The sequence below is a fragment of the Hemibagrus wyckioides genome, linkage group LG14 (genome assembly GCF_019097595.1).
Source record: "Hemibagrus wyckioides isolate EC202008001 linkage group LG14, SWU_Hwy_1.0, whole genome shotgun sequence".
In the NCBI taxonomy this organism is placed as follows: Eukaryota; Metazoa; Chordata; class Actinopteri; order Siluriformes; family Bagridae; genus Hemibagrus; species Hemibagrus wyckioides.
The window spans coordinates 2,377,105-2,404,171 of NC_080723.1; the positions used below are offsets into that span (position 1 = coordinate 2,377,105).

Consider the following 27,067-nt stretch of genomic DNA (forward strand, 5'->3'; position numbering starts at 1 on the left):
ATTCATGCAGAAAAACTCTCACCACTTCAGCCCTTTCAAGACCGTGTAGAAGATATGTTTTTGTACACGAATAGAGTGTGACATGTTGCTATCTGAGGCAGAAGGTGTTTGAAAAATTCTGGTTCCATTATAACAGTAAAGACCCCCTCTGCAAGTGCGACAGAAAACTGCGAACTAAATCCCCCTTTCAGGTGGATCTAACGCCTAATCTGGCAACCCCTGATTACTCCCATCTGTCTGGCCCGTTTCTTGTGAGCTTTCTCGTGCTTCGCAGTGCTGCACTTTTTCTTTCCTTTTCCAGAAGCATTACCTGCTTTATTTGCTTGCTCGCAGAAACATGTACGTGTGGCTGACTTTCCTCGTGGCTGGACTGAGTGCGCTGCCCGCTCTGCTCTGGACACTGTGTCCGTACTTCACTCAGGACTGCGCCTACATGCTGAAGGCTGCGCTCTTCGGACTGCGCCTGGAGCGCTATAAGAGGAGAGCTCGCTTCTACAGCATTCTCGACTGTTTTCTGGATGCCGTGACCAAACATCCACACAAGCCGTTTGTCCACTTCATGGGAGAGACGCACTCGTACTCGGACGTGGACAGAAAGAGTAACAAAGTGGCTCGTGCGCTGCAGAAGGTGGCTGGACTGAAGGAGGGTGACACTGTGGCCTTGTTCTTGGGCAATGAACCTTGTTTTATCTGGATCTGGCTCGGGCTGGCTAAACTCGGTTGCTCTACAGCTTTACTCAACTTTAACATCAGATCCAAATCTCTTCTGCACTGTTTCTCCTGCTGTGGTGCAAAAGTGCTTATTGTAGACGAAGGTAAAAGTTTCATGCATTGAAATGACAGTGTTACTCAATATATATATATATATATCAATATATATCAGGACACAGTACACATCTCTACCCACTCACTCTGTGACATTTATTTCTTTATTATTTTGTTCAATTCTTTTACACCTCTGGATATCAGTCATCCAACATCCAAAAATGTGCTTATTATAGAGTTTGTACAGATACTAGCCTTTCCAGCTGGTCAATTAGATTCATTATTGAATTAAGAATTGCAAAACAATTTTTTTGTGAGAATAAAAAGCTATATGACTAATATATACACACAGATCATGTATAACATGTGAGAGGAGAAGTGAATAAGACTCCAAAACTGCAGCTCTTGTGGGGTGTTCCCGGTCTGCAGTGGTCAGTATCTATCAAAAGTGGTCCAAGGAAGGAACAGTGATGAACCAGCGACAGGGTCATGGGTGGCCAAGGCTCACTGATACACGTGGGGAGAGAAGGCTGGTCCGTGTGATCCGATCCAACAGACGAGCTACTGTTGCTCAAATTGCTGAAGAACTTAATGCTGGTTCTGATAGAGAGCTGTCACAGTGCATGACGGGTCAGAACGGTTTTGGCAGCAAAAGGGGGAACAACACAATATTAGGCAGGTGGTCATAATGTCATGCCTGATCAGTGTAGTATGGTACACAGAGTTACTGCTGGGAATCTGAGCTAAGACTGACCTTATTCACCAGACATTGTTGATGCCTGTGACCAGACATGAGGCTGTCCATATAAATGAATCGTTAATGTAAAATTCTTTTGGCATCCCATCCCAAAGTGCAGCAGATGTACATAAACATAGCCATAATGAAAAAAGCAGATGAAGTTTTGTCTGGAAGACGATACATAAGCACTCTGCCCAGGACATTTTTGGTCATGACCACTAGCTGTAATATTAGATGGAAAGCCTTAAAACAGCATAAAATATGGTATTGGATCATGGGGCCTTTTTTTTTTTCCAGCTGGTGCTCCTGCATCATGAATTCTGGAGAAGTATCTGGGCATTTTAAGCCAAAACTTAGGGTGCAAGCTTAGCAATAAATATAAGCTTTCTTCATAATAATGACTCAGACATAGATCAGATCGAATGATTTGAAGACGAAATCAAATATCTTTGGTCTTTGTTATGAAAAAAGGCTGCGTTCTGAATTTTTAAAGGCAAGGCTCCACATGTACAAACCAAAGAATGTGAACAGACTTGTTCCGCATTAAATCCATCATCCTCTACAAACTTGTTGCAAGAAAACACTCCTTTAAAAAAGTTTATTTTTTTGTGCTAAAAACATCAAATTAAGTCCATACATTTTCATGAAGGGTGCCAATAATTCTGGAGTTGACCGAATACTATAGTGCTAGAGCCTCTCTCATTATGAACCCTGGAGCTGTTTGAGTTAGGGTTGAACTGACGTGTTCTCCTCCTTATGTTCTCCTCCAGAGCTCTGCAGCGCTGTTGAAGAAATTCTGCCTGCTTTGAAAGAGAAGCGCATCAGCGTGTACGTGCTCTCTGATGCACGCAGCACCGATGGCATTCAGAGCATCTCTCAGGCCATCGCACAGGCACCTGATGAAGCGATGTCTCCATCACTCAGGGCTAACGTTACACACTGCAGCACAGCGATGTATATCTACACATCTGGAACCACCGGTAACAAAATACACAGATGTTACAGATTTTTTAGACAAAAGTAGATTTACTCGAAACACACCAACCAGAGAAAACCGTGAAGAAGCACTTCCTCATATTATTAGCGCTTATAACAGGTGATAATGGAAAGGGAAGCTGAGTGATATGGACCCGGTTTGGATGAATATGAATAGAACCGGACTTATTTTCTTTACTGTTTGATCTAACATTTCTATTATGTTAGTAAATTTCTTACAGGATGGCTTTCCCTCTACAACAGGGCCATGAAGTCAACAGCACTTGAATGGGTTCAAAATCAGTGTAGCTAGAATGTTCATGTGTATTTATTTAGGTACTGAATGTGTCTTCCTTTGGCTTTAGGTTTGCCTAAAGCAGCCACGGTGACGCATGAGAAAATTTGGGCTGCTTCGTTCATCCAGGGCGTTTCTGGAGTCACGTCTGAAGACGTATTTTATATTAACCTGCCTTTATACCACGGCGCTGGCTTCCTCGTCGGATTCACCGGCTGTATCGAGAGAGGTACGGTTTTCTGCTGCATGCTGCCTCCTTTTTATTACTCATCTGAATATTATATATTAAAATACGTCACAGAATAATATACACCGATCAAGAATAAGCAATGCAGTGTCAGGTGAAGTGAATAAGACTGATGATCTCCTCATCATGGCCCCTGTTAGTGGGTGGGATATATTAGGCAGCAAGTGAACATTTTGTCCTCAAAGTTGATGTGTTAGAAGCAGGAAAAATGGACAAGCGTAAGGATTTGAGCGAGTTTGACGAAGGGCCAAATTGTGATGGCTAGACCACTGGATCAGAGCATCTCCAAAACTGCAGCTCTTGTGGGGTGTTCCCGGTCTGCAGTGGTCAGTATCAAAAGTGGTCCAAGGAAGGAACAGTGGTGGAACAGAACCAGCGAAACAGGGTCATGGGCGGTCAAGACTCACTGATGCACGTGGGGAGAGAAGGCTGGCCCGTGTGATCCGATCCAACAGATGAGCTACTGTTGCTCAGATTACTGAAGAAGTTAATGCTGGTTCTGATAGAAGGGTGTCAGAATACACAGTGCAGGACGGGTCAGGGCTGTTTGGACCGACACAATATTAAGCAGATGGTCATAATGTTATGCCTGGTCAGTGTATTAATTGCACAGTAACTTCTATTGCAGGCAATTCACATCATCTAAGAGAAAAGTTTTATTATTCAACATATAGCTGTTGATTTGTTGTATTCTGTAAGATGATGTTTGTGCAACATTTAAGATTTCACTGTCAGTATTTGGTATCAGATAGAGTCTGATACCAAGTCTTTAGGCTGGAGGAGTTTTGTGGTTTCTGTTACATGACATGTTAAATCTTTTCTTGGCTTGTGACCAAACAACTGTTTAGAGCTGTGATCATGTAAGAAATAAACTTGTTTTTGGTCTATAAATGGACAAAATGTTACAGTGCATGGTTAATTAATAAATAAAATATTGTAATCAATCGCTGTCTTATACGAGGTACTGCTGTTATTAGAAATGACCGAACTCCATTTCATGTCATCACACCTCGTTTTATTTTTTAACACAATTACAGTGTGTATATTTACAGTACACAGTATGTGGTGTGTATTGTGTGCGTTTCCCGTTCTGGTTGCAGGGAATTCTTTTGTTCTGCAGAGAAAATTTTCTGCCTCTCAGTTCTGGGACAACTGCAGGAAGTATAATGTTACAGTGATGCAGTACATCGGAGAAACAATGCGTTACCTCTGCAATACACCAAAGGTCAGCATTCTGTCTCTGTGTAATGCAAGACTGTTTATTTACTGAAATACGAGAGCAGTTCTCTCTGCTGCATGTTTTCACGGTTAGGGATTCTTTATCACATAAAATATTTTACTCAAGTGGAGTACAGTAGTTTCACTGAAAAGAATCTATCTGTCTATTGATCCATACCTCTGTCCGTCTGTCAATGCATGTGCATTCCAGTGTCTGTCTATCTATCCATCCATCTATCTGTTCATGTGCATCCCTCTGTCTGTCTATCCATCCATCCGTTCATGTGCATCCCTCTGTCTGTCTATCTATCCATCTGTCTCTTTGTCCATTTATCTATCCATCCATCCATGTGCATCCCTCTCTGTCTGTCTGTCTATCTATCTATCTATTCATGTGCATCCCTCTGTCTGTCTACCTATCCATCCATCCATCTGTCTCTTATCTATCCATTCATCCATCCATGTGCATCCCTCTCTGTCTATCTATCCATCCGTCTATCTATCTGAGTATGTGCATGCCTCTATCCCTCTGTCTTTCTGTGTAAATGTGTGTGAATACTGAGGTATGATTAAAAGCTGAATATTTAAACATTGATTTTTTGTTAAATTTGAACGTGTGATGTTTCCTGTAGAGAGATAATGACCGAGACCACAGTGTGAAGATCGCCATCGGTAACGGAGTACGAGCCGACGTGTGGAGAGAATTTTTGAATCGCTTTGGGAACATTTACGTCAGAGAGCTCTACGCTGCCACCGAGGGAAACGTTGGCTTTATTAACTACACCACAAAGGTTGGAGTGGTGGGCCGGGTTAACTACCTCCACAAGGTAAGACGCTCTAACTCAAAGAGAGTTTAAGAGAAGCACAGTGAAGTGCGTCGTGAAGAAACTCACTTCAATATGTTCCCTGGTAGAAATTCTTCCCGTACTCCCTGATCAATTTCGACGTTGAGAAAGAGGAGCCCGTGAGGAATGCAGAGGGATTCTGTGTGCCAGCAGCTCCAGGTCAGCCCTGTGTGTATGAATCCATTCATTTATCCTAGGTGTATCAGTATAAAATAAAAGAAATGATCTTGCAGGTGAGCCTGGACTGCTGATTGGGAAAATCACCGTCAAGTCTCCGTTTGTTGGTTACGCTGGAAACAAGCAGCAGACGGAAAAGAAAAGACTCCGAGACGTGTTTGTGAAAGGAGATCTCTATTTCAACAGTGGCGACTTGCTGAAAATCGACAAGGAAAACTTTGTCTATTTTCATGATCGGGTTGGAGACACGTTCAGGTAAACAAGCACCAGTTTGGCTGCTAAAAATAGCTTTATAAATCGTTGGTGGTGCAAAATACTTGCCAAAACTTGCAACGATTATATTCATCTGAATGGTCAAGCTGACTGAATTTGGGGCGATTTGCAGATGGAAAGGTGAAAATGTAGCCACGACTGAAGTAGCAGATATTCTCATGATGGTGGACTGCATTGAGGAAGCAAACGTCTACGGAGTCGCAGTCAAAGGTAGAATCCACACTGGTTTATACACGGATCAGGTATAACATTATGAGCAGTGAGAGGTGAAGCGAATAAGACTGAGTATCTCATCATGGCACCTGTTAGTGGGTGGGATATATTAGGCAGCAAGTGAACATTTTGTCCTCAAAGTTGATGTGTTAGAAACAGGAAAAATGGACAAGTGTAAGGATTTGAGCGAGTTTGATGAAGGACCAAATTGTGATGGTTAGACCACTGGATCAGAGCGTCTCCAAAACTGCAGCTCTTGTGGGGTGTTCCCGGTCTGCAGTGGTCAGTATCTATCAAACGTATCCTTTAGGTCTTTAAGGACTTAAAGGATCTGCTGCTAACATCTTGGTGCCAGATCCCACAGCACACCTTCATGGATCTAGTAGAGTCCTCGATGGGTCAGGGCTGTTTTGGCAGCAAAAAGGGGACTGACAATATTAGGCAGGTGGTCATAATGTTATGCCTGATGGGTGTATGTGAATGATATCAAATTAAGTGTAATTTAGGGCATGTAAGGTTCTGTTCTTGTGAGTGGAACTTGAACCCTCATTTCATATTATTATGGGACTGAATTATCCCCCCCCCCCTTCAGGGCATGAAGGAAGGATTGGAATGGCGGCTATCGTGTTAAAAGAAGGGAAGGAGTTCGATGGCACGGACATGTATAGGGTTGTAGCTAACCATCTCCCAGTTTACGCCAGCCCCCGTTTCATTCGCGTTCAGGTAAGCCCAGATTTTGTGTTGCTTTCGGTCTCTCGGTATCGAGGCTGAAACTCAAGTTTTTTCATCAAAGCGCATTTCTCTTTCAGAGCTCTTTAGAACTCACAGGAACTTTCAAGATGAAAAAGGTGAAGCTGGTGGAGGAGGGCTTTGATCCGGCGCTCATTCGCGACCCGCTCTACTTCCTTGATCTAGCTGAAAAGAAATACATTGCCCTCACGCAAGAAATTTATAATTCAGTGATTGCAGGAGACATTAAGCTATAAGTCTGGAGACGAGATATACGAGTATGCTTTAAAGATGGAAGGCTGTTTTGTGGAAAACTATATAAGTGAATGGTTAACTAGTTACAGACTAATCTCAGGGAGAATCCTGGTTTGTCAGTTTTCAATATCTATGGACTAATTTAGTTAACAAACTTTTGCTGTGATGATTAATAAAATGTAGCATGTTTAATAGGATTTTATATTTTATAAGAAATAAATGTTCTTCCATCACTCTTAAATTTCATTTAGTGGTTCAAGTGTGTGACCATTTAGAAAAGTCCACGTTTTTCTCCCCGGCTCAGCTGTAATAATGACAGATCCAGCAGAAGTAGGGCAAAGGCCGACTCGGGAAATGAAAGCCTAGAGACTTTCTAAATGCAGCTCAAACCTGAGTGTAAGTACTTATCAGCATTATTGGCGTGCAAGCTCTTTTTTTCACCCCATGAGATAACATCGAGCTAAACTTTGTACCTTTTTCCACACCGGATCCACGCTCACGGTTCTAGGGTTGTTCACAGTGCTGACACTAGAAGCATGTGGCATTACTTTAAAAATGAATTTATTTAATACAGTGGTATATTTAGAAATGTGCAGCAAAAAAAAAATAAATAAAAAAAAAAAAACAACACCTGAAGAAGAAAAAAAAAAAATGTCCGCCTCGTAAAGAAAAGAAACTCAGATCGGGTAGAAGCTGTTTTTATATCAAAAGAAGAAGAAAAAAAAAAAAAAAAAAAAAGTACTGATGTGCCTTATTAAAGTGTTTACTAGTACAAAAATACATTTCAGGGCACACAATACAGCATCCAGTATCACAAAGTACAGGACCACTCACCACAGCGGCCCCTTCTGAAGTACAGAGTCGTTAAGATTATTGAAACCGAGCACTTTCCTATTCTGGAAATAAGAATAAAAATGTTTCGTGTTCTTACTGTTAAAAATGCCATCGAGTAGAGATTCATGTATATGATGGTAGAAAATTATTATTGTTATTTTTTTTTTTCCTTTTCTTTTTCATTTTAAATTCTTCATTACTGCTAAGTTTAGTTCCAAGGCTCAGGGGGTATTAGTGTAATACAAACATAACCAATGTAGTGTTTATTTTTATTATTATTTTTTTTTGGTTTTACGTTTTTCTTAAAGACTCCACCCCACCCACCTTTTTTTTTTTAATACAAAATAACAAAAATGTACAAAAGATCATTTACAGCGGAACCAAGGCCATGTGCTAGCAGTATATACAGCTATAATTTAAACATATCCTCGTGTTTGTATATCTTTTGACTTCATATGCATAGCAGTAAAAATAAAGCATACCTGTTCGTTTAGCCTCGAGTACTGGTGTGCCAAATCCGATCCGCTAATGTAACGTGTAGTGTCAGATGGTCAGATAATTTAAACATCCTTCATGAATTTCGCTCGACAACGTAAAAAGTTTTGCACGTGGTTTCGTTAACTTAATGTTAAATATGCAGGTAAGGCATCACTGCTCGCAGTGTAAAGATGGGGAAGTTGGTGTTCCGAACGTAGTAGTAGTAGTAGCAGGCGTCTGGACCTGAGTCGTAGCACATGCATAGATCTCTAGACAGCAGGAGTTTTGCCAGTGTGTTCATCTATGGTAAAACATCACTAGAAAAGGTCTGTTCAAAACGTAGAGCCCGTTTTTAAGCCCGTGGAGGAAGTTCGTCGGCAATGAGCGGGAGATCCTTCTGAAACGAGTCTTCGTGACGTCTCGCGTCCTTCATATATTCAAGTCCCCGGAGAATAGGCTCAGAGTTACGCAGATCCACAGCGGTCTTCGTGTACACCCAGGAAAGCACACGCATGACCACAGACTTCACAAACAAAAAAGGTATGCATTAAAACTTTTTTTGTTTGTGAGCATAGATGCAGAACTTCAATACTTAAAAACTAATTATTTATTTTCCTTCTTCATTTTAATTGTCTTTTCTATAATGTGTGTTTTTTTTTTTTTTTTTTTTTTTTTAAACGATTTAAACAAAAGGTCAAACAGGATCATTTCAGTCCATCTCTAGTACTTGGCCATGCATTCTTTTCGTATAAGAAACTCTTATTCTGTCCTACTATTCTGGTTTCATATTTGGCAAGCCTTCAAGCACCAAAACAAGAACAATAAGAATGAGTTTTGTGGGGATTCAGCACCAGGAGGAGGTGCTCTCCTTGTCCTCCAAGCAAATAACTCTTGTCTTGCAACTGTCCACAAAACATGAGAAAAGAAATGACTCCGTTGTAGAGAAGAGGAGAGAGGAGAGAAGGGGGAAAAGGGAGGGGAAAGGGCTTGGTAAATGTTCTCCACTGACACTTTGCCTTTTCAGTAACAGACCAGCTGTCGCCCTCTTCAGAAGTGGTCAATGAGTACAGACACACAGTTAGCGCCCACCAGGTAATTGGGGTCCCCTGGGAGAGATTTATTCTGCCAGCATTTGGGGTCACCTGCAGAGAAATCAGAGGATAAACAAACACAATACAACTTTGCCAATGTCACTTTGTGTTAAATATTTAAATCAGTGGTGTTTAAAGTTTTCCTGCAGGAGTCCACGAAGCAAGAACAGGAGGTCTGTGATTTATTTATTTATTTATTTATTTATTGCTACAGTAGGAGGAAAATCTACTATTATTTGTTTTTATCGTTTATGAGTGTTTTTTATCATTATAAAAACATTTTGAACTGAATGGATTTAATCCAAATCTTATAGCTTGTTAAGTTATACTTGGTTGGAAAGTTCTGGAAAGAGCTTCAATATAGTTTTAAATAATGAGCGTAACATCGGAATAGCTGGATTGTGTTCATGAAAATAAATCTGTACTGAGGGGGTCTGTGGAATTTATTTTAAGAGTTACAGGAGTCCCTGGCTGCAAAATGTTTGAGAACCCATGGTGTAAATGATTTATAGCATTCATAAATGAGTGTTCCTCCAGTACGGGGGTGTCTGGTCTTCTTTGGAAAGGGTTGGTGTGGGTGTAGGTTTTCGTTCCACTCAAGCAGGAGCCACACCTGACTATACCTGTTTACTGAAAGCCTGCTTGGGTGGAATGAAAACCTGCTCCTGCACCAGCCCTTTCCAGGTAAGATTAGAGAAATGTTCCAATATTTAATGGTAAAAAAAATTTTTTTTCTCCTGTGAATGAATTTTAATGCCCTTAGTGTGTACATCAATTTGTATCTACAAGGTTTTTAATGATTATACAGCTCAAAACATTTCGTTTAACTCCACAAGCATCATACGGAAGAGCAGAAGAGTGAAATTGAAATGGAAACAGAAATGGAATGATAGCCAAGATGACACCCAGGCTGAATCAGTACCATATCCACCAGGGATGTATCAACCCTATTAAAAAACAAAAAAATAACATTTTTCAACGATCCTGCTCTGCTCATAGACTGATACCCGAAACTCTGCTAAATGAAAGTGATTGTTACTAAGCTATGCAGAATATCACAAGCATGATTGGCAGCATGATGGTCCATCACTGGGCAGGTGTGGTGATTGTGGTGGTCCTCAACACTGCTACATCATAACATGAAACATTCTCTTCCATTCACTCGTGGATTCCTATGCTGCTTAGAAAAACTCAAACATCTTATATACCAGACTGAAATAAATCTTCTTTTAACATTTATTCATGCTTAGCTGGTGTACTCCAACTATAGTAAAAATGAGACATCACATCACAAAATAATAAATTCAATTCACCGTATCAAGTCACCACATACACTGACCAAGCATAAGATTATGACCACCTGCCTAATATTGTGACGGTCCCCCTTTTGCTGCCAAAACAGCCCTGACCCGCCATGTGTATTCTGACCCCTTTCTATCAGAACCAGCATTAAGTTCTTCAGCAATTTGAGCAACAGTAGCTCGTCTGTTGGATCGGATCACACGGGCCAGCCTTCGCTCCCCACGTGCATCAATGAGCCTTGGCCGTCCATGACCCTGTCGCCGGTTCACCACTGTTCCTTCCTTGGACCACTTTTGATAGAAACTGACCACTGCAGACCGGGAACACCCCACAAGAGTTGCAGTTTTGGAGACGCTCTGATCCAGTGGTCTAGCCATCACAATTTGGCCTTTTTGGTCAAACTCACTCAAATCCTTACACTTGTCCATTTTTCCTGCTTCTAACATCAACTTCGAGGACAAAATGTTGACTTGCTGCCTAATATATCCCACCCACTAACAGGTGCCATGATGAGGAGATCATCAGTCTTATTCACTTCACCGGTCACTGCTCAGAATGTTATGGCTAATCGGTGTATTCAATCAAATCTAATGTCAGTTCTCCATGTTGGTTTTTCTTCACTTGTCTGCCACCTTGAGACCTGACTGAGATGTAAAATGCTTTTAACATCACCCTCTGACTTCTCTAAAGTTACTAAGCACTGCACTAAACTTCTGGCAGCAGCACCTTTCACCCTCCTAGCAGCCGCATCCCATAGGATTACAGGCAAAATGCAGTTGGAAAAAAAAAAAAAAAAAAAAAGTGTCACACTTTCAGAGCCATTTAATAAACTCTGTAGCTGCTGCCACGGCTATTAAACATTATCATTACACATTACGGCTATTAAACATTATCTACATAACCCAAGCTAGCTAAATACAACTCCAACACCACAGTGGAAATATCCAGCACTTTTGGTGACCGTCAGTCAGATATTGATACTTTATTAGATTGATACATCCCTAATAATCACCACTCACAAGACCCAAAGAAACCCAGAAGGCCAGAGAAAGGACAGCGTACCCGACGAGGAGTCGGAGGATTTTAGAGCAAAAGACCAACCATCAGGGGTCATAGACGCACAGTGTGGCAAGCGCAGCTCCACCGGCTTCAGGAACTTCAGACCATGAGGTCCACACATGACCAGGGGGCTGAGCAGAGTTTCGCCTGCATGAACACACAAAAGTGAGTGAGGCTTGTCTTATGTTGTTCAGAGGCATTATGACAGCAAAGTGCATCAGGATCAATTTGTTCTTTCATTTCAAACTCATTATTAATTACTTAAAAGCGTATTAAGAATCACTAAAGTAGCACAAGCAAGGATACAAACCTTTCTCCTTGTCCAGTGGAGGCAGGATGCTGTTGTCTCTACACACTTTAAAGTAGATCTCCTGCTCCACACTTTCAGGAATGGCTCCCTGGGGGATGATAATACTCACACCCGTCTCGATTGAGCTCAATACTCCGCCATTACAATTAAAGATACCCCGTGCTGTGGCAACCACAGTGTGTCCTTCATCATCGTCATCATCGTCCAGTGCATTGGGGCTGAAAGAGAAAGAGCTTGTTTACTCAAACCCGGATGTGATAAAGATGCCGGTGCAGGGAAGTGAGGAGCACATGGGGAGACGTTTTACCTGACAGGGATAGCTTTGGGGATAGAGTTGATATTGTTGTGCTGATATTTGGGCCTGTTGTCCATAGTACGAGTGAACGTGTCCACTCCACTATCTGTGTCCTGGGGTTGAGGTGAGAGGTGGGGCTTAGGGTTGTTGTTCACCACGACTGGCTTGGCCTGGGTGTCATTGGGCAGAAGGTTGTGGTTGAATTTAGGGCTCTCAAACTTGCGCTCGAAGGGCCGTGCAGTGCTTGTGTAAGGCTTTGGAACGTAGCGATTGTAACTGGTGGGAGCAGGGACGCTAAGAGTCTTGGGCGGGATGTCGGTCCCATTAACTGGAGACTTTTGGGGAAGGTAGTTGCCTTGGACTGGGTCATCCCGGGTAGGAGGGCGGAGAGTAGACAACTCCGGTTTGCCTTTGGGGGAATTGTGGGGATCTGGGAGAGAGTTCACTGTGAAAGAGAAACAGCTGTAATTTTTCAAAACTTCAAAAAGTTTCACGAGGCATCCGATTGTAACCAGAAACACTGCTGGTTTGTTTATATTTTGTAAAACATTGACAGAATATAGATACAGTTGCAGATATTTGGCACACTAAACAAATAAAGACACATAGCAGTGTTGCATTACACTCCTAGTGTGAAATGTACTCCTCGAGAAAGATGATCAGCGTGTGACTTTACAATCTTACCTTCCGGGTTGCTGAGTTTGGGCAGAGATGTGGGTGGGACAGCGGGTCCTGACTGACCATAAGGGGTTGGTACAGGGTTAACTTGGGGGACTGGCTCATATCTCTTATCCACAGGGCTCACCTTTTCCCCTGACTCTGTCCTGAGTAACATGGTTGTTCAAACATAGTTAATATATACGCACATTGTAGTATTAATTAGACGGTGTTAAAATTTCACGTAAATCTGTATTATATGATACCTGTTATAAGGGTATCCTAGCTGAGGCTGTGTAGGTTTAGCCAAATCGTGGAAGCGACTGACTACAGGTTGAGTAACAGCCTTATTGTCAAAGCTGCGGCGGTCAAAGTAGGACAGCTGTTTTCTGTAATAATCCTCATCCTCCTCAGGGTCATAGTGGTTGGCGCGAACCGCCTCATCTCCTAAACGAGACTGGGGTTTCTGTGGCTCTGGAGCCCTAAGTAAGATAAAGAAAATGAAAATTAAGACTCAAAGCTAAATCACATAAGCAGAACGCATTGTAAAAACCTGTTAATAACTGCATACTCCGTCTTTCTGAGGATAACAATGATGACATGTTTGCATACAAAGCAGATTGTTTTGGTTACCTATATGCAGGTTTCTCTTGTTCTAGGTTGTTGAGAGAGTTGGCCTTGGACACTGGGCCAGGGGCAGTCACAGGTTTGGGGAAATCTGTGGGCTATATCAGAAAATGACATCGGTTTAACAAACATCAAAATTCGTGTATATATATACATATATATATATATATATATATATATATATATATATATATATATATATATATATATATACATATACATATACATATACATACACATATACATATACACACACACACACATATATATATAAAAACAGAAATACAACAATTTACTGCTTCTAATCGCTAAAACCCAAAAAGTCTAGACATACCCTGATCCCTGGAACATCTCCAGCCTCCTTGGCTCTGTCTACACTCACAGAGCGCTTGTTCTCAAACATCTTGACCCTGTTGAGAACAGACTGAGGTTTCATGGCAGGATCCTCCTCCTCCTCGGGATCTTCTCTGGCTGGAGAAGGCAATGGTTTATGAGTTGCAGAGTGTATTGGCTCGCCAGGGGAAAGCACAACTTCAGGTTTTGGAGGAGGAACTGGAGGATCAGAATTCAGAGGTTCATGTTGCCCTGGTTTGTAGCTACGGTTTGGTAACCCTGGGTTGTATGTGGGTCTCAGAGAAGCGTCTCCATAATACTGCTTGGGAGGGTCAGGGGAGCGGGGGTTATTGATCGGCAAGCCATGGGGCTCTGGTTCATAAGGAGAGCGGGCATCGTACGCAACCGGGGGAGGAGGAGGAGGAGGTTCCTCATAGCGAACAGGCCCTGGTTTTCCATGCCGTGGTGGCCGGCTATCATAAGCCGCAGGTGGCTCATCATAGCGAGGCTGAGGAGGGCTATAGTCCCGCGTGGGCCCATCCTCGTAGGGAGAGCGGGGCTCGTAGCTCAGAGCAGGAGGCTGGTGGCCCTGAGGATAGCCTGACCCAGCTGGAGGAGGAGGAGGCTGGGCCGGGGACTGCTGGTCATACTGGGGCCACTGTTCGTCATAATGAGGCACGCGGTTGTCATAGTGCATGTGCGCGTTGTAGTTGTGAGGCTTTGGTTGTGCGTAGCTGCCACCATCATAGCCGTAAGGCGGGTGGTCGTACTCTCGGTATGGCTGTTTGTCCTGGTACACAGGCTGGTGGCTGTAGGACAGAGAGGTTGGGGGTGCTAAAGATTGTGGCTGCTGGGGCTTCATCATGTGATTTACTCGCACAGGCTCATCCACACTGTATAGATCCTTCTTATACATCTGCTGGGAACAGAACAGCAAACACAGACAGAAATAAGCACCTAAGAGATCTAATGCCTTTAAAGTGATCTGGAACTAGACCCGATAAAAAAAATGATAACAAAAGCTGTTCAAAATCAAAATAATGCTTTGTTGAAACAGACCAATCATGAAACTCGCACATGACCTTTTGCAGAAAAAAAAAAAAACAGCTTATACACATTGTGGTTTATTATGCAATTAACAGGCAGATTATCTCAGTTCCAAAGATCCAGATCTACATGTCTATATAATTTGATAAGAAGCCTTTCAGTAATGACAGCCAAAAGAATTTTACGTATCCGACTGGAAGACCATCAGCTTGAATAAATTTAGAGGAACATTAATTGCTTATTCATGCCTGAAAAGCTACTTTCAAACTTTCTATAGCCTGAAGACAGTACAATTGTACAGGAAAAAAGAACTGCATTCAATTATGCATTTAGAGTGAAACGGTAAATGCGTTTGCTCGTTAATCTCTTTTTATATAACATTAAAAGACGATCTTATCTAGAACAGATTGTATTAACTCCTTTGATATGTTTATGAATACTGTCTGCAGGTTAGACTGACATGCAGCTACAGACAATCATTCTTGCAAATAAGACAATGTTCCATTTGCAATTCCTTATTGTACCACAACATCTACAGTGTCGGGTGGTGCAGCTTCTACTTCTATAACAAAATGTGCTGCTTCTTTTTAATGCTACTTCTACAGACAGAACAAGCTAAAAACAAAGCTCAACAGTAGGAGCCATGCAAGAGGTAGGAGAGGTAAGAGTGAAGAGACTAAGTGTGAGAGGCCTCTTTCCTAGGATCACACAGATGTGGCAGGACCTCTTCCTTTTCCCCTCACACATCAGGTGCATGTGTACCAGTCACCCATACTCTCGAGGTGGCAGAGGCACACACGGCACAGACACGGGCTTGCACAGTACACATGCAGACAGAAGTGTGGAAGGAAATAGCATTGTGCAAGAAACAGGCAGCTTGAAAAGAGTGAGCGAGCGGGGCTGAACCAGGCTGAAGCGGGCCGTGCCCGGGTCCAGCACGTGGCGATGCTACTGGTGGTACCTTTGGATGTGGGCTGGGCGCGAGCGACTGGTGGGGGTCGTGTGTTGGGGCCTGAGCGAGCTCAGGATCGGGCTGGGACTCGGGTTCTGGGGCGGGAAGGTTAAGTGAGTCGGCCTGAGCGGTGCCAGTTGGCTCCTTGGATTTCGTACCCGCTAGTGGTGCGGCGGGCTCAACAGCAGGGGGCACTGATGCCACTGCAGGGGGGAAGGAGGGCAGGGCCACAGCAGCCTCAGCCTGCTGTAGAGTACGGGGCACATAGGTTATAGACACACGCCACCAAAAGCACATTCCTATAAGCACTCAAACTGCTCTGTGGATTTATTTATTTATTTATTTTTTTTACACTAGGTCTTTAATTAATGCGTGACACCTCCAGGCTGCTAAATCAACCACACTCAGTACTGCCCAAGAATCAATATGATGGTTAGCATTATTGTACACAAGATGGTCAACAACAACAATAAAGTCTTTAACCTTACAGAAAGCATTGAAGAAAGAGGCTGATATTTCTATTCAGATGGTATTCATTAGTAAAGGAAATATCTGCAATCACATATTTTCTTGTCCCTTTCAATTATAAAACTGTTGCACCCAGAGGGCGTTACTATGGATTCAGAGACTCAGAGAGAGCCATTTATCCATCACCTGGTGATTGCAGTAAGTGTTTAGTAAATCTCTAAATACAATCTGTAGACGGAAAAAAAGGTGACTACTGATGCTAGAGAATCTGACTCTATGACTTTAGACAAACTGTTATTTTTAAAATGAATAAATACTAAAATAGCTAAATATGAAGTCACCTGTAAAGGGCGGATTTACCCGAGTGCCCATTGTAAAAGTGATACCATCTGAACAGCAGGTCAGTGTAAAACACATCAACATACTTGATGACATTCCAAGAGTATTAGTTCAGAACTGATCTCAATGTCTACCACTGAACACTGGAAAACATTCGCAGATAACAAGAGAGCTTCATGTCTTAGAATTACACCTACACAAACTGGAGCTTCAGTACAGAGCACACTGGCATGATTTGTGTACTGTACCTGCTGGGGAGCAGGGATCTTAAATCCAGCAGACTCTATGCGGTTCATGGGCTCAGGTTGGGGAGCTGCATGCTGGTAACTGGGGTAGGCTGGCACGTCTTGGATGACCGGTGGATCCTCTCGCACAGGCTCTGAAGAGCGGGTGATCGCAGGCTCACTAGGTAAGCCCACCTCATCGTTCAGGGTCTCATCCAGCTCCTGGTCTGTATATGCACCACCCTCGGTGTCCGTGTCCTCGTAGTCGGACGTGTGGCGGCTGTCGGTACTGTACATGCTGTACTCGCTGCCTGGTGCTGAGAGGTAGGACAAGCGGTCGTCATGGATGTCCAAGTCATCCTCTGGAGCTCCATCAGCCTGGAAATGATATCGTGGAGCAGACCACATGACTATTTTGCAGTTTACAATTTAAACTAAAAATGTAATGAAGAAATATACAAAAATGAAGAGAGTAAGTAAATTAAATTAAATTAAATAACTATCAAATCATAATTTTGATTTCTCTAAAGAATAGCATTACTCCAGCCCCAGCTCAGGATGTTAATACAAATGAACAGCCAGACTAATCTGCACTCAGTTATTGAGGTCATTTCTGCTCCTGTCTAAGAATGGAGTGAACGTTTTCACAAAAAAGAATCTTAAGGAGGAAACGAAAAATGATCTACTCATGCACCACATTTAATCAAGCCACTAAAACTAGGATATTCTTTTTCCTGTAAAACATTTTGAAGTAGAACTATTCAGACAAAATAAATGTAATCTTAGTTATATTATAGGACTGCAAGTTAAAAAAAAAAACAAACAAACAAAAAAACATGTATTAGTGATTGGCTTACCTTGCCCTCAGAAACCCAGACCAGCTGGTTCTGCTGTTGCTGGATGGTCTCTTTCAAAGCTCCATACCACCCATCATTCATGTTGTTCAAATTAATGGTGGCTAATTAGAGAAAGGGCGAGAGACAGAGAGAAATCAACTGTGCCATCAATCTTAACTGCACCATTGCTAAAATAAATACTCAAGCGGTAAATCTTCTTTCAGAGGCTAAGCAGAAATGAAGTGGCTATTTAATTGATATATTCTGCAGTGTCTGCACATACTGGTGAAGAGATGGTGGTTGTTCTTCCTCAGTTTGAGGGCACGCTCATACAGTTTCCTTGCGCTCTTTCTGGACTCTGGACACAGCCTGGTCCTCATGTTCTTCACACCCTGTTTACTGTCTGGGTTCAGAAATACCACGATGGGGTACCACTGGGCATAGTTCAGACGGTCCACAGCATTAGGGGTGATGTCCAACACTGCATGTTTATCCTACCAGGGATTACACAGCCAAAGTGGTCACATTTTAGTATAGAATCAGCAAAAGAACCAGACTGCAGAGTTAATATGCTGCTAAGTGTTATACGCTGCGGTAAGCACTCAGATACTCACTCTATCAATAATCTGTTTAATGGTATGGAGACGGATGATTCCAGAACTGCGCTGGTCTGTGCCTGCATCTCTGGGCTCACTCTCTGAAGACAGGACACAGTGTTAGGCCATGAAATATACAATTAATGAGGTGTTTATATCAGCTGCACTTACACCGCATACTTGATATACACTATGCACGCATATTGCTGACTTTTGCTCCACGGGTATCATGAGAATATATATAATGTAAACCATGCTCACTGGCAAGCTCAAAGATGTCTGGTTCCTCCCTGGAAAGTTTCTCTCTGGCAACATCAGCAATGGGACCGAACACTACTACAGGTCTCAGGAAACCAGCTAATCATGCAGAAATAAGAACAAAGCAGGTGAGAAAATTAAAACAAACAGAGACAGAAAGATACACTACACAATAAATCAATACTCTGCAAGAAACAGTGAGAAATAAAGAGGTCAGACATAGCTGTTGGAACAATTCTTTACCTTCTCTGAGTACTACTCTCTCATAGGCGGGGAATTTCGTCTGGACAGGCTGAGCAGAGAGATCCTCTCTACTTTTCCTCAGGTTTCTCTTGGAGCTTCTCAGGCCACGGAACCTCCAGAAGTCTGCCCTATCACCTCCTGCTGTCTTTGGAAGCGTGTACTGCACACTGGAGAGCTGCTCCGCTCTGGACGACAGAAAACAATGTGAGGGTGTATATTTGATTTGTAAAAAAGAAAGCATCTCTGTGTGGCATGGTACAATACATCTCCTCTATCTGAAAGGATTTTTATAGGTGATTTTAATTATATATAGACTACCCAGTACCTGTTCTTGTTGGGGATGATGCCCCTCTCCACCTCCTGGTGGTTCTTGCCAATGCGAATGGCAAGCCAGGACCCCAGCTTGCCATTGTAAAGGGTATCTACAACTCGGAACACCTCGCCCTTATTAAAACTCAAGCCGTACGGAGACTCTTTCTCGTACTCAAAATGAGTCCTGATATAAAACGAGTCGCCCACATCCGACTCCACAATTCGTCTGTACACTGGAGAGCAAAGATATAGGTGTCAGTGTGGAAGAGAAGCAAAACAATGCTTTATGTCTGTTTTTAATCTAGATAATTAAAAGGTTAATAAGTATGGGATTCGTCATTTGATCACAGGAAATCGAATAAAATGGTTAATGATATTTCGACATCCTCACCATCTTTCTTTTTCTGGGCCAGAATGGTGACATCATCCCCTTTGGGCAGATCCAAAAGAAACAGCACAGCCTCTTCTCGGATGATGTTTGCAAAGTCTACGTTATTGACCTAAGGAGAGAGAACATTAAAAGGATTATTGGTCTGTTAACAACAGTCCAAAAATAATGAATGTACAATAGACACTTACAAAAACATGGAAAACATTCATAAAGTGAGTGTGCGTTACAGAGAAAGTCACTCTACATAGTTCTCAAAAAAAGGATTGAGAGTGTGGGAGACACACAGGCAGGAACTTTTGGCAGCCAGACAAGAGAACAGCCCATATCACTGGGGAAACCACCAAGAAAGTAAAAGCATTTTGGTACATTCTAGGGCTTAAGAGCATTTACACGGGATGCAAGGCAGAGCTTGGGAATCAAGACCCCCATAAAACTAAGGCTGCCATCACACAACCCATAAAAGTAGGTATAAAAATTGAATACTAAAAAGATCCTTCAGTGGCGCTAAACGATCATCACAATGTGTTATGACACAGAAGATCGGTCTAAGAAAATATATAGATTAAATGGTAATTTATATATTTACAAAAGCTTTTCAGTTTATTAACAGTTATTATGTATTAGGCATGACACAGTAAGGAGGTCTCACCCTGAGTATCTGGTCCCCCTCCTCGAGGCCTTCTTTAGCAGCAGGACTGTCCTCCAACACACCAGCCACAAAAATGCCAACGTCATTGCCCCCAGCCAGCCGCAGCCCCACGCTCTCACCCTTCTTAAACTTTACCAACTTCATACTAGGCCTGGAAAAATAAAAGTCAGAACATTAAAAAAAACATCCTTTCGAATCCCTTTGTATTAGCAAGCATGATTATAAAGAGGGAAAAGGCTACCGTAGAATGCTGTCATCATGGGCTACACTGGGCACAGGGGCATCTGCTGGACTGACAGGTAAATCCACATCAGGCTGGCCAGGTTGGGCATACACAGGCTTTGGCTCTATGAAGACCAGTAAACGTTAACACACACACACACACATTGACAAACCCATACAAAGCGGCTTCCTGTTAAAAGAGGTCAAGCTACAACACAGCAGGATGCTACAGGCAGGGAAGTGTCAAAACTAATAAAAATCATATTCTCCATTACTGTGTACATACACTCTTCAGTCTCATCTCTAAGCTAGAAAAATGCTTCTCAGCAAATTCACATGATAAAGAGATCATTTCATATTACAAGCGTTTTCTTTCAAATAAACGACTACATAAAAGCATTAATGTGACAGGTGGGTCAGGGTATTAATCTGAACTCTGACCTGGCAGAGGGGGGAGCTGTTTCTCCTCTCTGGTCCCAGACTGTTCCAGTGCTTTATGTGTCTCCTCCACCATTTTAGCAGGCAAGGGAAGTGGCTTTGAGATTCGATCCTCATCGCGACTCCTGTGACTGCAAAAACAAGGACGGGGTTTTGAGTAAGGATGCAAGAAGTGATGCTTAGTCCCAATAAATCAGGGTAATTTTTGGTACATCCAACATATGTCTATACAAATAAGCAGTGGTGAATGTGCAGCAGAGAAACAGTAAGAGAAATTTCCATTAAGCATATTCAAGGATTAATGCATGCCTTTTGGCCAAAAAAGGCAGACAACACAAAAATTACATGCCATTCCCTCACTATCAACAAAGAACACACTCAATAAAACACTGTTTACTGAGAAATACAAACTGCTGCAAGGGGGAGAGAGGGAGGGAGGGAGGGAGAGCGAAAGAGAGAGAGAGAGAGTGAGAGCACACAAGACAAGGACAATGCATGGCTATAGCAGTTAGGTAGTCTTGAAGGTCACAGCTGTGTTTTGCTGCTCCTTTGCTGGGTTATATTTAGACAAGCCCATCTGATCTGGAGTGATGGAGGATGATAGGAGAGAGAGAGAAAGAGAAAGAGAGAGAGAGAGAGAGAGAGACACTCCAGGTAGAGTGTGTGCACTGGTCCTGAGTGCTAAATGAGAAAATGGCCCTTGAAAAATCAGCACATGGCCAAACAGAACCAGAGTCTGACCATTCAGTAACCTTTAATGTCATAGCGGGCACACGGAAGGAAGGCAGGGGGGGGGGGGGGGGGGTCAAAAAAAAAAAAAAAAAAAAAAAAAAAAAAAAAACACTTTCTCTCTTTACTGCTTCTCTTGTCTAAATGCAGTCAGTCTCCACATGTGGTCCTGTTTAATTCATGATGCTGATTAATATTCCTCTCAGCAATTAGTATGGTTCAATAAATAAAAGGACATTATACCGACACTTAGTGTAATGCTGCATTCACATGCCAACTGTTTACAATAAACAGAACAGCATTTAGTTGTTTCCTGGTTTAATCATAGGCACCATAGTAAGATCAAAAAAAGTTATCATAATGATTCAGCGGCCTAGCTTAGTCTGGAACACTACTGAATCCTGGAGGAGAAAAATGGAAGCTTGCTTGCCATGTCTGAGGGGCATGAAATCAACTGTAAATCTGTGCCTAATTTTGTCTAGGCAGGTTGCTGAAGCGTTTTGTTTTTCCCCTGCCTGTACTTTATAATAAAGGAAGTGGGAAAAAATTCAATATCAAAGTTGAACTCCCTACATGTGGATAGAAGTTGAGAAAATATGACCTTAGATGAAGGTTTGTTTGGAGATGGAGATTTCCTCTGCTGTCTCACTGAAAGAGAATTCCCAGTTTCTGCCAACATTAATGCCACACTAGAATATATTGGACTGTATATATGAGGGGATGCGCGGGGAATAATACCACTGGGAATGTAATTTGTTAATAATAATAATAATAATAATAATACTACAGCACTATCAATCTATTAGTTTTATTCATCTCTTGTTTGTGTAAAATTGAAAGTGTAGTGAGAAAGAGGGGGAGTAAGGAGGATAGAGACTGCCACAACACTTCCTCCACAGATAAACAGCTGGTAAAAAGAGAACCAGGCCATAAATCAACCATGAAAGAGCATGTGAGGGGAGAAATTCTTAATGAAATCTTCCCATGCCTGCCCTACATCTTTCATTTACCATACATGGAAAAAAAACAAATTCAGGGATTAACCTCTTTGCTAGAAATTTACAATGAACAGGAATGGCTCATCTGCTAGGAGTTAGATTAGTTTGATCTAATCAGCAGACACTACGGCACAAGAGCATCGGTGCACCAAACAATCATGCTACAGGTCTGTTGCGATGCTCGCAAACCACATCTGAGTCACTTACACTGGCTGAATTCTGTGCACCAGGAATCGTGTGGTTCTGATTCAAAATAATAAGAAATTAAAATGGATATGGTACAAAAATGTAACCTTCTGAAGAACGAAACAGCAGCAGGGAAGTTTGAGGAGAAAGAGAGAGAGAGAGAGAGAGAGAGAGAGAGAGAGAGAGAGAGAGACAGAGAGAGAGAAGGAGAGAGAGTACAGACCTGCCATTGCTGATTTGTGGAGGGGAATGTCTGGAATGGTCTGAGGGCTCAGAGCGCCGGTCTGGGGAGCGAGAGCGACTGCTCTTCTTCTTGTCATGGGATCGGTTTGAATGATCAGATGCTACTGAGTGGATATCTGATATATCTGTCAGACAGCAAAACATCATATTTCCAAGTAAAAGCATAACATACAAATACAATTCTTCTGATAAAACATTTATCTTCAAGACACATTAAATGCTGAAAAAGACTTAACTAAAAATATTGCATACATTATGCTTAGAAACAGGAATACTAACCATCTCTATCGGAAGCATTGGCTGATGGGATGCTGTCATCCAAATCAGGGATGTTGAGCAGTGTGGCTCTCTCATCTCTCTGCACAACCATCTTCAGCTTGCCCTTCGACCTTTCAATCAACTTCTTGGCGTCTATCAGGGAGAGGTTCTCCGTCACTGTGCCGTTTATCTACAAGGAGATGGTACAAAAATGTTTACAAGACTTCAGTTAAGCAGGCGGTACACACGTCAATGATTTGGATATAGTTATTCTCAAAAATGCAAACTGATGCATAGCAGCACGCATTCTGGTACTGATTAAAACCCAAACATTGTGTTATATACAGGGGTAATAAACAGAAATGAATGTACCACTTCCTGTGTACCCGTCATACCCATGCCGCATTTGTTGCAGTGCGGTTATGGCATGCGGCACCTGAACACTTGAATATTAACAAGCACATAAAAACACCTTCTTGATGGCCCACATCATTTGGGTGTTTCTCCTTTTAACAAAGCCTAAAGTCCTTCCTCTGAGCAAACACACATAACAGAAGCTGACAGAATCCGAGGAGAACTTCAAATATTACACGTTTGAATCCAAGAATAAATAATCCCACATTTAATCAAGCTGATAACCAAAAGTCCTTTAGATATTAATAATGGTTCTCTTATACAACAGAAAAATGTAATCAAAAACAACAACAACAAAACTAAAAATAGCTAGAATCCCAGTGAGAAATAAACAGCAGACCAAGGTCGCTTTATTTAACTTATTTCTGAAATTTTTCAAAGATATTGCTCTGACCTGTTCTAAGAACAACCAGCGGTAGGCCCTTCTGAAAACTCCCTGACCAGTAAACTAGGCTCTCTAATCATCTAAAAACATCCTCTCTAAGATGGTAACATATGTAATGCTCTAAAATCTGGGCTTAAAAGTCAACTTTTACCTTTCTTACATTATTTTTCTTTCATCTGTAACCTTGACAAATATGTATTTGCAAACCAAATTGGCACACAGGATATAACTGTTTACTTTATGCAAAAGCACCGAAATGTATCCTTAATGTCAGCAAATGTACTGAAACTGAACATCTCATGCTCAAGGGTCACTTCTATCCTTGTCTAAGGGTATTTTACTACACTGCTCATTTCTAGCGGTCATGCTCTCTCACCTTCAGCACCACATCACCTTCCTGGATGTTGCCATCCCTGGCGGCCAGGCTCTCGGGAGAGATATCCTTCACAAAGATGTGGCTGGCCAGGCGAAGGCCATATTCTGCTTATAAGAGTGAAAAGCAGGAACACACATGCGCGCCATGTTAGTATCATTATTTAGTAACATTCATCTGTTCTTTTGCCAACTCCTTTTTGTTAGTCTCTACTGACATTCTTTAATTAGATGCCCAAACCACTACATTTTAGTTCAACTATAAATAAAGAGGGGCTAATGGTCAGTCTGACGTTGTGTAACCAACCTTCATTCTTGCGAGACTTGACGAGTGTGACCTTGGCTGGACGGGAAGCCAGGTTGGAAGAGACAGAGTGGCGCTCTGAGCGTGGAGACAGGCTCCGGTCTCTAGAGGCGCTACGTTCTCTGTCCCGCTCCCGTCTCGTGCCCTGTCGATCGCCTCTAGCACTGCGTCGGCCGCTGGCCCCTCCTCCACCATACCCACTCCGCCCACTCCGCACTTCGTAGATCTCGTCTTCATAGCTGTCATCATCTTCGTCGTGCTCGGACATTGTTTCTCGCTCTCCGTGACGCCCCGACGGGACCTGAACCTTCCGCTTTCGTCTGATGGTCTGAGAGGGAGAAAGAAAAAATATATCTAATTTCAAAGTTATAATAATTTTTTTCTGCAAGTTATCTTTCATTTGCTCGACATTTTCATATCATGCATTAGTGCACAAGTTAAAACAGAAGCTTTCCAGCTATACATGAAAACAGATGCAAAAAACTTACTATTTTTGCGTTCTTTCCACTTTTCCGCAGCTGCTGTACCGCATATGCATGCTCCACATTATCCATGGAGACAGAGTTAACCATCACGACTCTGTCATTCTCCCTGTGAGGACATTACAGAACATTAATATTTATGCTCAACTAAATAACAGGCAGTAGTGCCTAATGCTAGCCATGCACTACAGGAACTGATTTGCCCAATTTCATATTTTTAAATCTCATGAGATCTTCCAGGTTGGGAGCATAAACAGAACTGATTACAGGTACAGGGTAGTAGTGTGAGATGGAAAACAAATGAATTCTAAGCATTAAAATATTATTGATTTTTCCTTGAGTGATGAAACTATATGAGCTACGAAACATAAACAAACAAAAAAAGTACTGTATGTCCTTGTGAAACTCTGAGAATTAAACCCACTTTTGGGAAATGAACAATTATATGGATTCCTGGGAAGTGGAAATTTTATGCAGTCATGCTCCATATCCTCTTCCAAAGAAGTCTCTGACGTAACATGTCTGTGCCCTCGATAAAAAAAAAAAATCAGCACGCTGTGGCCAAGATATCAGCCATGAGGCATGTTCTGATTCACTGCATATAAAAGATATCATGCTGAAATTCTCCCTTAATACACTATATTGCCAAAAGTTTTGGGACACCCCTCCAAATCATTGAATTCAGGTGTTGTTTTTCAGGGGTTGGGCTCAGCCCCTTAGTTCCAGTAAAAGGAACTCTTAATGCTTCAGCTTCATACCAAGACATTTTGGACAATTTCATGCTTTGTGGGAACAGTTTTGGGATGACCCCTTCCTGTTCCAACATGACTGCACACCAGTGCACAAAGCAAGGTCCATAAAGACATGGATGACTGAGTTTGGTGTGGAGGAACTTGACCGGCCTGCACAGAGTCCTGACCTCAACCCCATAGAACACCTTTGGGATGAATTAGAGTGGAGACTGTGAGCCAGGACTTCTCGTCCAACATCAGCGGCTGACCTCACAAATGCGCTTCTAGAGAGGAATGGCCAAAAATGGTCAAAAAAAAGGGAAAAATTCCCTTAAACACACTCCTAAACCTTGTGGAAAGCCTTCCCAGAAGAGTTGAAGCTGTTATAGCTGCAAAGGGCAGGACAACTCTAAATTACATTCATGTGTATGTAAAGGCAGACGTCCCAAAACTTTTGGCAATAGTGTATGTCTGACTATTAAGTGACTGTATAAAGTGCTAGTGGGAGATTTAAGGCCAGATCCAGTCTTATCGGCACCCTGGGTGTATATTTTGTTTAAAAATGTTAAGGTAAAAGTCTCTGTGGTCAATTCAATTAATCCTACACTGGAAACATGAGGGGGGAAAAAAAAAAAATCAAGCCTTTAATTATAGTAAATTAAATAAACACATCCTTATCAAATATACATGCTCCTCACAGTATAGTGGAGGATGTGTGGTGTTTTTCTGACTGGAATGAGGTCACAGTAATAAAGAGCATCAGACCTGTATATTTTAACATATTATGCCGAATGAAAACATTTGTTTCGAGAAAGCGTTTTCTTTTCCGCTGGTTGTTGCACCAGAGAAACGGTCACATATGAATAAAGACTGACAGCCTGGAAGCATAATCATGTACCCAGGCTAGCAATTTGAAAATGGTAACTTGTGTGTCTTCGGTTATTATTGCATGACCTACTTCAAGTTGCTTTATGCTACAAGCGAGTTTGTGATATTTCAGGCAGGATTTGTTACAGTGTTAAGCTTAGATTCATTCTTTTTTCCCCTCTGATATCAGACCCAGCATTTACCGGATATCGCATCTTTGTCATTTCTAATATCTAACTGCTATATAATAATGGGATTTCTTTGTTTATAATTACTGTGCAGATGTGATGCAACTTTTTTGCCTAATAATTTTCCTAAATGTCCTGAAAGAAAAAAGTCTGTCATGTATGCTAAGTGTAAAGTACCAAGCAGGAGTTAAACACAAGTCTTAAATCATTACATGCTTA

At 42.0% G+C, this 27,067-nt stretch overlaps 2 protein-coding genes across 15 annotated transcripts in view; one reads left to right on the forward strand and one right to left on the reverse strand.

Annotated features, from left to right (window-relative positions):
- Window positions 1-215: 215 nt before the first annotated feature.
- zgc:101540 (hsFATP2a_ACSVL_like domain-containing protein) lies at window positions 216-6,972 on the forward strand. Its single transcript, XM_058407726.1, has 10 exons — window positions 216-815; window positions 2,275-2,484; window positions 2,845-3,003; window positions 4,122-4,246; window positions 4,872-5,066; window positions 5,153-5,243; window positions 5,318-5,516; window positions 5,647-5,744; window positions 6,340-6,470; window positions 6,557-6,972. The coding sequence occupies exons 1-10, from the start codon at window positions 338-340 to the stop codon at window positions 6,731-6,733; spliced, it is 1,863 nt and encodes a 620-aa protein (XP_058263709.1). The 5' UTR covers window positions 216-337; the 3' UTR covers window positions 6,734-6,972.
- An 850-nt stretch (window positions 6,973-7,822) lies between these two features.
- tjp1b (tight junction protein 1b) overlaps window positions 7,823-27,067 on the reverse strand; it is a 67,111-nt gene continuing 47,866 nt past the window's right edge. For 3 of the 14 annotated variants that reach the window (XM_058407712.1, XM_058407721.1, XM_058407723.1), the window contains 25 exons: window positions 25,069-25,171; window positions 24,584-24,908; window positions 24,281-24,387; window positions 23,127-23,295; window positions 22,828-22,972; window positions 20,695-20,822; window positions 20,273-20,378; window positions 20,032-20,182; window positions 19,383-19,491; window positions 19,005-19,224; window positions 18,680-18,864; window positions 18,440-18,535; window positions 18,197-18,279; window positions 17,866-18,076; window positions 17,604-17,704; window positions 16,771-17,124; window positions 15,725-15,961; window positions 13,718-14,635; window positions 13,390-13,481; window positions 13,023-13,238; window positions 12,784-12,923; window positions 12,112-12,544; window positions 11,805-12,022; window positions 11,498-11,641; window positions 7,823-9,184 (listed from right to left, as the gene is read on the reverse strand). In XM_058407712.1, coding sequence (XP_058263695.1) covers window positions 9,090-9,184; window positions 11,498-11,641; window positions 11,805-12,022; window positions 12,112-12,544; window positions 12,784-12,923; window positions 13,023-13,238; window positions 13,390-13,481; window positions 13,718-14,635; window positions 15,725-15,961; window positions 16,771-17,124; window positions 17,604-17,704; window positions 17,866-18,076; window positions 18,197-18,279; window positions 18,440-18,535; window positions 18,680-18,864; window positions 19,005-19,224; window positions 19,383-19,491; window positions 20,032-20,182; window positions 20,273-20,378; window positions 20,695-20,822; window positions 22,828-22,972; window positions 23,127-23,295; window positions 24,281-24,387; window positions 24,584-24,908; window positions 25,069-25,171 — 5,086 coding nt within the window. In that variant the 3' untranslated portion in view covers window positions 7,823-9,089. The remainder of the gene's footprint in view (window positions 9,185-11,497; window positions 11,642-11,804; window positions 12,023-12,111; window positions 12,545-12,783; window positions 12,924-13,022; window positions 13,239-13,389; window positions 13,482-13,717; window positions 14,636-15,724; window positions 15,962-16,770; window positions 17,125-17,603; window positions 17,705-17,865; window positions 18,077-18,196; window positions 18,280-18,439; window positions 18,536-18,679; window positions 18,865-19,004; window positions 19,225-19,382; window positions 19,492-20,031; window positions 20,183-20,272; window positions 20,379-20,694; window positions 20,823-22,827; window positions 22,973-23,126; window positions 23,296-24,280; window positions 24,388-24,583; window positions 24,909-25,068; window positions 25,172-27,067) is intronic. The other 11 variants (XM_058407716.1, XM_058407725.1, XM_058407724.1 and 8 more) reach the window with 11 other exon arrangements.

Excerpts from the sequence above, each read along its gene's own strand:
- zgc:101540 (XM_058407726.1), top strand. The coding sequence starts at position 338 with ATGTACGTGTGGCTGACTTTCCTCGTGGCTGGACTGAGTGCGCTGCCC. Across the intron at positions 5,745-6,339 it reads CTACGGAGTCGCAGTCAAAG|GGCATGAAGGAAGGATTGGA; the intron begins GTAGAATCCACA and ends CCCCCCCTTCAG. Across the intron at positions 6,471-6,556 it reads CCCGTTTCATTCGCGTTCAG|AGCTCTTTAGAACTCACAGG; the intron begins GTAAGCCCAGAT and ends TTTCTCTTTCAG.